Raw genomic sequence first — 11,555 nt, 5'->3', positions numbered from 1 at the left:
GTATCTATTCATTAACAGCAACAAATGAAAGTGACTGAAACTATGTTATAAATATCTAGGATTAGATTTACATGAAGTTAATACAGACTGTTTCATTAGCAGTTATATATTTACAATAGTACCGTTTTAACGGTGCAGTATACGATATGCATTTACATATTCTGTGACTTAGCCTTAGTCTTAGACCAGGCTTACACTGTCAAAGGACCCTTTCCTTTATACAGTAAAAACGGCCGGACAGGTCGTGTTGTATTTCAGTACAAGTAGATTAATAGAGTGTTTCACTCTATGTGAGAGCTCTCTATTAAAAAATATCGCGTACTGATTGACATCTGCCTAGCCACGGAAAATGCAGTTTCACTGCTATATGTTCTTAACGAAATACTCTATTTCAATTTGAGATATGACCAAGTTTGACAACATGGCCGCTTAAAGGAAAGCTAGCGCCCAAAGTCTCTGTGTTCACAGTTGATAAATTTTGCATTTTAGTAAAAGTCCTAAGTTCTGTAAATGTTTTGCAGCGAGTATGAAGATAAAGTAACCACTGTTTTAGTTCCCTTAAATATTTCTACCAAATACTTTAGAACTCTGAAAATTCCTACTGTGATCACAAAAATTTGACAGTGTAAATCGTCTTTTTATAATCAACTACCGTAAGCTCTAATAATATACAAAATGTGCCTGATATGTACTGGGAAACCTTAACAGGTACTGGGAAACGAGTTACTATGCTATACTAAAAATGTTCATAAGAATCAAATATCTATAATGAACCTGCTATATAATTCCTAATTGACTCGCCTCCGCATGATTCCCTTGCGAGAAACATGCCTGAGCAAATATCGACCTATTGAAAGTTTGGGTGCGAACTTCCGAACCGATTTTTAAAGACTGATTTCCCAAAACTGGGGGTGTCATGACTCCGCACCCCGGTAATGTGCGCCACCCGGTTATCCAAAGAAGAGACATAGATACTTACGTTTTTTCTTCAGAAGGATACTTGTATTCAAACGAAGGCTAATTGATTAGAATAGAATAAAAAAGATTAATAGGAAGTAATAGCACGTAGGAGACAATGAATGCGAGAAGATTTCCTGTGAACGGACATCGACCACGATGCACGGAAGTATTCAGCGCTTGTGTCTTTAACAACATGCAGACTCTCGTAAACAATCAGTCTTGCACTGGCCCCTTTGGTGTATCTTAGCCGACTGAAAATAGCAGACCATGCATTTCCGTGTGCCAAGTTACATCAAATATATAGGAGTCAAATATATATAGGATGCCTGATCGCAGCCTTCGCACGGAACACCGTATGTATACTATCGTGCTTGGGCTTTTGCGGTGAATACTTCACACATGCAATGCAATATCGTGCGTATATACGTACGTAATGTATAATTATAGGGTTCGTCTGTTGTTCAGCTTTTCTACGTTAAAAACTAAATCACAATTCAGCCCATTCCTTTCACTTACCCCTCCATATGCCAACGGCAGTTGATCCTTGTCTATATACCGCGGCGATAATTCTTCGGCAGTAGTAAATCTATTTAGATTGCAATAGTTGTTTCTTTCGAGTTCGCACCCGATAATATTCAAATGCACATTTTTTTGAACTCGACAACAAAACTCACATATATTTGCTACTCAGCCTTGATCCAATAAAGATTTGAAATATCTTCCATATGCCTATTAATAAGTCGCAAAGCCGAGAACTTTATTACTATTTATTTGTTTCTAGGGCGTATAGCGTGTGGGGGGATGTGGGGGCGCTACCCCCATGCAGTTTTGGCCAGGTGGTCGGTTAAACGCGACATCGGTCAGTAATAGCGCATGCACAGCGTCGGTAAAAAGTATAGAATTTCGCTCAACTTTCTTAGTTGCTGGCGATAATTTGGCCAGTCTTCCCCGACTCGTCTGTTCCGCGATAAATCGTTTCAGTTTGCGAAGTGATGAAACAGATTCTCAAAGTTTTGCATCGGTAATGTCTGATCAATAATTTACGGTACACTCCAAGTCAGTGGATAATCTACCAAAAGGCTATATGCTTTCTGTAGTGCGCGTCAAGTGCCACGTGTTCGTCGGTGAAACTTGGGATTCGCAACCCAAGGTTAAGATGGTCACGCTACCCCCCCCCCTCTCCTCCAAGTATTACTATTACTCATAATGAAAATAAAAATAAACGAACAGCATTACCGTACCTTGCAGAAGTATTGGTAAACTCAGCATATATGCATTTTCTACAAAACATTTTTAAATGGTATATGCCGAGTAGTATACATACTAGCTACCAAAGCAGTAATCTGCTCATCGTGGTCTTGACTTGAAGGAAGGAGTGCATACTGACATAAATTAAATATTCCTACTCACCTAACAAATCAGGATAAGCTGTTGATTGCACGAAGCTAACAAAGTTTCTGAAATCCGTGTCCTTAACAAAAAATAATCCGTTAATTAAAATTGTTAATTATAATGTCTTGATTTTCACTCATGATTCATTAACTCTAACCCTAAAAAATAGCGGCGTTATATACCTCTAAAATAAAACGTCCCCAACGCTGCCAGTCCCTAATCCCTTGCCCTAATTGGTGCATGCCCTAATCAGCTACATATAGTTATTCATTTCCCACTTTGCTAGTGTGACAGCCGTCACACAATTGAGACAAATAACTTACATATTTAGCGCACCTACCACATTTGAAAAACCTGCATCTTTACAATTGTTCACCAAACTAAGTCTTTGTCCGGATTTTTCACGTTGCTGCATGCTCGAAAAAAGAAAATACGTTTTCTTTAGCCTAGGTAATTGCATTTATTTCCTCTATTCCTGCCTTTGTTCGTGAAGCAATTATTATATATTTCATGATTCTATATTGTATTTATATATAATTACAAAACGTATCTCTTGAGCTCGCCTTTCATTATAGCGATATGTCCGAGCTAAGCGAATTGATTCTATATCCAGAGTACTGTGTAAGTGCAATTATTTCGTTAATTTGGTGTCCAAGAAACACCTCGTCCGAAGCTAAATCAAGCCAATACTCCGGCAGGCATGGAAACGCTTGCCATGCATGCAGGAAATATATCGAAGAAAATGAAATGGAAAGTCAGCTTGGTGATATTGAGCATTGGCATGCAAAAATGAACTATGTGATAAACGTTTTATAAAAGAATAATGTGCGGAAACCGAACCTCTACCGTATAGTCTATAGAGAAGCATTAAATATATACTAGTTTTAGGAAGTACTTACAATCGTTTCGAACGTGTACGCTAACAGTTTCTTATACCCGAGCAATTTCTCTTCATCCCCTTTTATGAATTTTGCTACGGTAATAAAAACTACAGGCGGAAAAAAGAGTAATTATACTTTCAATTTAAGTTTCTAATGCTCCACGTGTATATAAGTATATGCAAATATTTTATCTTTGATATAATACTATACAAGCCAAATAATTGAATGCATATATTGCATAATTATAGGGATGAAGCATTATACAGGTACCTAATTTAGCTCCATTTTTGTCTTTTCCATACGTGTATAGATATCCACTTTTAAGGATTTCTTCCGGGACATCTTTCAAAGATATATCTATAAAAAAGATCGAAAAATGGAAAATTACCAACAAAAATTACCACGGACATACATAGTTCGAACACAGTATATTAATTATGCATTATACCACACATGCAGCACTCTCATATATATTTAAACTTTTTTTGTTCCTGCAATCTACAAATATCTTTAGTTACCGTTAATACCAAATTCTTGCCTCCACACTAGGGCTTCAACCTGGAGGAAAATGGAACCGTTGATGGAACAGCATGCATGCTGAAATTAAAATCCGCTCGTACCCAATTTTATCCGTGCCATGCAGGCTACCAATACAACAAAAAAGCAGAGCACAAATCAGTGAGACTGCCAAGGGTGAATTAAGGTTTGTATTTCTACAAATGGCTTGCGAAAGATCCATAGAATGCTATATAGCCGCGTTGCTCTCAAGCAACATCGTGGGCAAAACAAATATTACTCATGCCTATCATAATTTTTGGCATTAAAAAACTTTACCATTAATTTGAAAGCCTTATCAACATTGCCATCCTGACCCACCAAGTACTGTTGCACGAAAAGGTCGTCTGATTTCACCCTACTTATATCACGTGCATCGTAACAGCTCGGTTCAGAAGCTAAAATAGTCAAAATATAGAGCATGCCATGTGCCATGTCAACATAAAAGTTAAGATCCTTCAATTGTATACACATGCCTGCCTGCATGCAATGCCATTACCTCGACTCTATAGTGCAATTGCATGGTCAAACTAAATAGTTATGGTCTGCTTTTTGAAAAGCGAAAGCGTATAGATTAGATTTCTAGATCTCCTGCTGTAATTTTTGTTTATATATTTTACTCTATAACCGGAAGTAAATTCAACGGTGAATCACCAAACTGTACTGTTGTGCCTTTTATGTATTTTAAAACCATGTCTGTACTGGTCCACAGCGTTCTCAAAATGTTCTCAAAGCTTGCATGTATAGTGGCGAGATGCATGGTACAGTCATGCAGGCAGTAAATGCGGACGAGCCTACAAAACAACAGCAAACAGTAACATAATTGTACAATAAACAGTGCATGCCATGAATGTGAACGGGATTTTACAGCACCTTGCTTTCCAGTTAATCCCTGTTCTGCATCAGACAATGTAAAATTGTTATTCCTAACAACGTTGGCTGCTCCCTACTTGTATAGTTATGCGCTTGTTTGATATACCATATTTTGACATACGACGATGATCAAATTTACACTACATGTTTGAGCTAATTAGAGTTTATTAACTACACTACTATTGGAGTGGTCAAAATAACAATCGAAGCGCTAGCGTGGTTAGCTGGCCAAAGTATATAGGCGGTGGTTTTATAAGTAAAATTTACAAGAATATAGACAACTTGCGGTTAGTTTACAATATTAATGCATGCATGCATGGTTAGATTATCGATTATCAGACCTACCGTAGTGTTTTTCAAGAAATTTTCTCCGTAATTCCGCTACTAGTTCCATGTAAGGTCTTGATCCAGTTGCTCCGCTAGCCATTGCTTAAAATAAGGCTTGTTTCTCCAATATGAATAATAAAAATTGGCACGTTAAGGAGCTTCAGTACGAATGAGTTCGTATATAGTGTTATGATTGATCTATACTTGACGTCAGTGGAATATGATGCACCGGAAGTTGCCAAACATGGATAAACCAGGTCCAGGTGTGTTCGCAATGCTTTCCCCAAGTTGTTGTGACAAGTTTGGGACAAGGTATTAAAAATTGGAGAAAGTTCGAATTATCAGATGGAATTATGGTTACAAGATGTTCTTCATGAACAGTCTGCATCATGCAGTCATACAGCTATGAAATATTGCTTTAAAATGAACAACAATTATGTTATTTCCGATGATGCATTAAGAATTGTATATTCTTATCTAAATAGCAGGGAACAACAGCATACAGCGGATGGTGAGATATATATGTTCTCCTTATACGATTATACATGGAGTGCCTCAAGGTTTTATGTTGGGTCCCTATTTGGCCGTGCTTCTTTTTATTATACATAAATGACGCGTGACAATATTATCTTTATATACGTATGATGTAGTGGACTTGTGAACTGAAGTCAAACCCGGGGGTCGGCGGAACGGAAGGTTTTGGGTGGGCCCTTAGTCTTTCAGACCTCCACTTTGTTGCTGAAATGTAAATGCATGTGATTGAATATTGATGATATATAGTAATGGATAATATATCACCCCCATCTTGGATTCGATTTTGCGACCATTGTGAAGTGTGAACCGAGATTTAAAGTACCTGGATGGCTGAAAATAAGTTGTAATAAGCTTGGAGCAGTCTGTGCAAGGTCAAATTTACATAGTCGTTTGAGATCATCAAAACAAGTATACAAGTCGGCATTTATTATTCAGCTTAGACGTTGTACAGTCTTTTTGACAACAGCATAATATAGGCAGACGGTAAACTTAAAGAGTACATTGTATTATACGCAGACGTTAAAGAGTACATTCAAAATAAAATGAAAACGATCTTAGCTAATATCATAGATCAGTCACAACAGTCACCTTGCAATGACCAAATTCACGTAGCCTTTAATTTACTTCACCAATTCCTGCCTCGTTGCTGTTGCTATCCCTATATGAAGAGCGCAAACCGGATGATAATTTTCTTGAAAACTTCGTATTTTCCTTTCCGTTGTTTTTGCTAAATTGCATATTTTATAGTCTATTTTGAATACGATTTTCACCGGTGTCATAAAAATTAGCTCAGCTTCAAATCATGACCGCACAGTTTGTAAACATAATTGTTGTCACCCGGTTAAAATTTGACATCATATCACCTCAGTTTTTAGCTCAGAGTCAGATACAACCGAGGCACCTTCGTGCCGCCCAGGCGTGATTTTCGTAAACCCGGGAAAATCGCTCTGGAGGTGAGATGAAAAATGATCTGGTACATTTCTGTTTCCGTGTAATCGCTCTAATCCGGTATTTAATATGTTTGGCGGGAAAAATAAAATAAGTTATATTTCACTGTCTGTCCCTGCACGAGGATATTTTTTTTTACTTTTTGCTTGCCCTTCGTTGTCCGCCACATTGTTTGTATTTTGAATCAATCCGATATGGTGAATCAAGACAAATCCGATGCCATTTGTATATCGAATCAAAATAATCCAATACGAAAGCTAATCCGGTATCGTGTAACTGGGGCCTTTTAGTAATTAAAAACTTACCATTAATTTGAACGCCTTGTCAACATTGCCGTCCCGTCCCACCAAGTACTGTTGTACGAAAAGTTCATCTGACTTCACTCTACTTATATCACGTGAGTCGTAGTAGTTCTTTTCGGAAGCTAAAATATAGATGTAGGCATCGAGAATTAGACCTTGCTGAAGCTGAGATAGAAGTATGAGCCATTTTAGTAGTCTAAAATATTGCCTGCCTCTCAGCACTGTCATTATTTTATATTGCGCCAAACGATGTAGATGTTTTCAAATATTTGGAAAAATTAAGCTTGTATCATACATTTCATGTCTTTACCTAAGCAGCGAAATAGCATAGAAACATATGATACAGGGTGTATCAAAAAATAGGAGACCTTTAGAAATCAAGCTATTGTTAAAATTTGAATGCTTTTTCAATTGACCGTAACGAAAAAGATGGCGGCATGTACATTTTACCAGAATGCATTGCGGAAATTAAGAATGATTGACTGAAAAAAGATGGCAAGAAAAACACTTAGTGACGTGAAATTTTAACACAGCGAAGAAAATAACCTCCTGTTTTATGCCTGTCCTTTAAAAGACGTCAGTTCGCTTTTTTAAGCGATTTTCGACCGCAATGCATTCTGGTAAAATGTACATCGGCCATCTTTTTTGTTATGGTCAATTGCATTTGCACATTATGCTGAACCGTAGTGCGTGAAATATTGATGCATACATTAGAAAAAGGAGACCTTTAGAAAATGAATTGACGTCTGTACACTACATTGTCTGCTCCTGGGAATTTGAAAATAACTTTAATAGCATAAGGAAAAATAACGACCCAAAAATATTCAAATGACTAAGCACACTACCAGTACAAAAATGGTTCAACTGACTTCGGAGTTTTTGTAGTCTTAACTTACACCCAGACTCGCAGTATAGCTGAGGTGCAAAGAGTTTTTGTAGTCTTAACTTACACCCAGACTCGCAGTATAGCTGAGGTGCAAATCGATTTTCGAGAAAGGGTTTCGTGATCGCAATCCACCAGTAAAAAGTACAATTTTTAAAATCGTGCGAAAATACTCGAATGAAGCAACGAGTGTAATGATTGAACAGTCTAATGCATTACAAGGGCAGCCTGCCGTCATCAGAAAAGCAGTTCGCGATATGCACCAGCGTACGATAGTTTGTGTTGAGAGAAATGGAGGCCACGTTGAAGGACATGGTCCATGACATTCAGTTCTCTTGATGTTCAATTTATCAGTAATTTTCAATCCGGATCGAAATGCCAAGTGAATCTGTGTCAGATCAAGTTGTAATTCATTCCTGACTCATGTAAACATTTTAATAGCCAGGGTTTGTAAAATGAATGCTGAGCCATTCCGGATTCAAAGTCAATTCTAACTCATGTGAACAGCCCTAATACTCGCACGCAGTGTTAAAAATTAATGCCAAATATTTGTTCATGTTTCAAGGAACAGTTAAAACAATCTACCATGCATACTGTTATCGCTTTTGTGCTTAGTCATTTGTCCTTAGTCATTTGAATATTTTTGGGTCGTTATTTTTCTTTATGCTATTAAAGTTAGTTTCAAATTCCCAGGAGCAGACAATCTTGTGTACAAACGTCAATTTATTTTTTAAAGGTCTCCTTTTTCTAATGTATGCATGCACGCCATCAATAGGGACCTTAAGCATGTAGGACGGCAACATGACGACGACGTGGTTGGAATACTCCTTTAAATTAATGTTATGATAAAGCGTTGTTGTATATTATTAACAGTACCAGTTTAATGAGATAAAAGACGTTGAAAACATTGTGTTTATGTTTAGGGACAATTCTATAGAGCTAATTCGAGATAGCGCTCACTGGGTCCTGAAATGCAGACGTTCTACATAGGACGTAATAAACGACGTTTTGCCGTTGTAAACAGAACGTAGACCACGTCTAAAACTCCCATAGGTATTTAATAATTCATTTCTTTTCAATGAAGCATTGTACATTGATAGCTGCCGTCGTCGTGTTCCCGTCCTACATGCTTAAGGTCCCTAATATTTCACGCACTACGGTTCAGCATATGTGAAAATGCAAATAAAAAGGCATTCAAATTTTAACAATAGCTTGATTTCTAAAGGTCTCCTTTTTTTTGATACACCCTGTATAGCTTTTATTATTCGAGCTAATTACTAGAGCTAAAGCGAGTCGTACTCTCCCACGCGGCCAATCTTTATTTTGGCCAATCGAAATGAATCGTATCACATGTGACATATTTGTGACATACAGGGTGTCCCAAAAAAACCGAAAACCTTTGAAATCACCCATAACAATGTAATTGTTAGAGTTTGAATGCCTAAGCACTCTGTTGGGACCCACAGGTGCGTAAATGTTTACCAGAAGCATTTTTATGCATGTATATGATGCATCTACTAACAATATTTACAATTTACAAATATGGATTACAATATTTAAATGTGCATCTCAATCACCATGACCTTCGACATGTCCCCTTTCTTTAGCAACGCAAAGCATTTAGCATTTTAGGGCCTGTTTACATGGAGCCGAGATACCCGGCTAACCGAGTTACTCGGCAGCACCGAGTTCTCGCCTGTTCTATATATTGTATGGAGATCTCGGTTGACTGTTTATATGGCACATCCGAGTAACTCGGCGTGCCGAGTTCTCGGCAAACTGTGCCGGGTTCTCGGCAAGGCGAGTTACTCGGTTATACCATGTAAACACTTTGCAACGGGAAATTCGGCTAGGCGAGTAGAATATTCGCCAAACACGCATGCGCGTTTACGTTTCATTTACCACCATTGTAAAAAACTTTTTGAAATTTCGAGTCCTACATAATCAGTATGTCATGTAATTACAATGTATACCGTAACAAATACCGAGTTACTCGGTTCCATATAAACACAGTACCGTTTTGTCCCGGCAAGGCGAGTAACTCGGTTACCCGGGTAACTCGGCTCCATGTAAACAGGCCCTAATAAGTTGCATTAGATCCCCACGGGCTAAAATTCGTGAGCACGGCATTCACATTTTAACAATGAGTGATTTCAATAGTTTTCGTTTTTTTTGGGACACCCTGTATATTGGTGTTCAGCGGCTCATTCAACTTCCTGTTTCTTCGTGCTTACTTCAGCGGCTCATTCGACAGCCTCGTGCCCAGGCGCTTTAGTAGTAAAATATACGACGGTGCATTCAGTCCTGTATAAAGGTCAGGCTGGTCAGTTGAAAAAAAAGCGAGCACGCAGAGATGTTTGGGGTGGTTTTGTTTACCCAAGCACCCCCGCGCGCTCGATTTTTCTAAGCTGAACTTTATATGAGTGCAACGTTATATGTTTTTCCACTAAAGCGCCTGGGTACGAGGCTGGGGTGGGTGAGGATGTTTTCTGGCAAAAGCTGTAATATTTAATAATAGTACGTTTTATTATGCGTACCCAAGTATTTGTGCATATACCTGATATACGCTTTCTATATTTATAAGCATACTCGATTGAAGCTAACGACACGGCACGCATATTCTGTGTCTTGATCGAAGCTAAATGACACTGCACGCATATTCTGTGTACTGATCAAGGCTATATGACAAGGCACGCGTATTCTGTGTACTCGATCTAGTTAATATATTTCAAAATTTAATAATATAAAATTATTATGTTGCTAAAATGGGTACATGGGCAATCTACGATTCACAGACTCCCAATCCCTTACTTAAAGATAACCCTTGTTTTAAGTTAACCTGCGATGTTTTTGCAGTGCCTGCCGATCTTCTCCGTTATAAACTTTCTCCGTTAAGAGCCCAAACAAAAACACTCCTTTAGCTCGAGTAAATGCTTAACAAGCGTCTTGTTACCTTAGTTTTGTTCTATTAGGCTAGTCTTGTGTGCATTGTAATTTGCAATCGCATTTAGTGCATAGCGCCTGCATGTGTACAACAAAGAGTTACTTCTACAAACTACAGCATTGTTGCACAGAAAACTACGTAAGCGATTTTCAGATAACGAAAACCATTGACAATCAATCTCGTCCTCGGGCGCTACTCGCCAATAAACAATGCAGGCATACATCCTCCTCTTCAAAAATGTTTAAGAGTAATATTTGTCTATCGTATATATGCATGTTTTAGTGTTCGATGCAACAATAATAAAAGAGGTATTTCGAGCTAACAAGACTGAATAGCAATGCTCAACCGTTACCTGACTAATAAAAGTATGCGACGGTTTTCTGCATGTAAAAATCATGCCGAATCAACAATTCAGCTCCGTCGTTCCAAATCTACCATGCATGCAATGACATACGCAGACCTACCATAGTGTTTCTCAAGGAATTTCCTCTTTAATTCTGGCACTTTATCCATGTAAGGTCTTGATTCAGATGCTTCGCTTGCCATCGCTGAAAGTAAAGCTTTTCTTTTTATATATATGTATCGTACGGTCACTGTATGTTCGGTCGGTATAACTAGGAATGAGTACTGAAGTATATTTCATAAGCAGTTTTGTTCGGAAGAGTGCACGCATATAATTACCCGCTTTGTCATAGAATATAATGACAGGACAGAGGGTTGCTAGAGTCGACCAGTCACATGTTACATTTTTTGCCAATATATGAACGCTGTAACAGTCGGCTTCTCGCCTTCAGGACAATGATCGCATATTTTTTACGTACCAAAAATTGTTTTTTGTTCACCATCATTCTTGGCGGGTCTTGATTGTGAAAAGTTGCATGTGTTTACAATACAGGGTGTATTGATTATTATTATAATTTACAAATTATTTATGAGTACTGGATCTTTTGTGTTCG

At 38.0% G+C, this 11,555-nt stretch overlaps 1 protein-coding gene across 2 annotated transcripts; it reads right to left on the bottom strand.

Moving 5' to 3' along the window:
* Positions 1 to 507: 507 nt before the first annotated feature.
* Positions 508 to 11,250, bottom strand: LOC114524211 (motile sperm domain-containing protein 2-like). 2 transcript variants are annotated; one of them, XM_028545352.1, is made up of 14 exons: positions 11,064 to 11,250; positions 6,776 to 6,894; positions 6,111 to 6,180; positions 5,007 to 5,726; positions 4,068 to 4,186; positions 3,752 to 3,791; positions 3,504 to 3,590; positions 3,252 to 3,340; positions 2,693 to 2,761; positions 2,371 to 2,431; positions 2,202 to 2,240; positions 1,635 to 1,689; positions 1,477 to 1,546; positions 513 to 1,017 (listed from the first exon to the last, which is right to left on the bottom strand). In XM_028545352.1, exons 4-14 carry the CDS (start codon positions 5,086 to 5,088, stop codon positions 976 to 978), a joined length of 753 nt encoding a protein of 250 aa, XP_028401153.1. In that variant the 5' UTR covers positions 5,089 to 5,726; positions 6,111 to 6,180; positions 6,776 to 6,894; positions 11,064 to 11,250; the 3' UTR covers positions 513 to 975. The 2 variants fall into 2 exon arrangements, with proteins under 2 accessions (XP_028401161.1, XP_028401153.1); XM_028545360.1 differs by lacking the exon at positions 2,693 to 2,761 and having other exon boundaries at positions 508 to 1,017; positions 5,007 to 6,180.
* Positions 11,251 to 11,555: the final 305 nt, after the last annotated feature.

Source organism: Dendronephthya gigantea, unplaced genomic scaffold (genome assembly GCF_004324835.1).
Source record: "Dendronephthya gigantea isolate DGI-Jeju-01 unplaced genomic scaffold, DenGig_1.0 000001F, whole genome shotgun sequence".
In the NCBI taxonomy this organism is placed as follows: domain Eukaryota; kingdom Metazoa; phylum Cnidaria; class Anthozoa; order Malacalcyonacea; family Nephtheidae; genus Dendronephthya; species Dendronephthya gigantea.
Note: the sequence above shows the minus strand (reverse complement) of the source record. Positions and strands in the feature narration are given on the sequence as shown.

Coding starts and splice junctions, on each gene's coding strand:
- LOC114524211 (XM_028545352.1), bottom strand. CDS start 5,088: ATGGCTAGCGGAGCAACTGGATCAAGACCTTACATGGAACTAGTAGCG. Junction 3,591..3,751: donor GCAAGAATTTGGTATTAACG/GTAACTAAAGAT, acceptor TCTTTTTTATAG/ATATATCTTTGAAAGATGTC. Junction 3,341..3,503: donor CAAAAATGGAGCTAAATTAG/GTACCTGTATAA, acceptor TTCCGCCTGTAG/TTTTTATTACCGTAGCAAAA.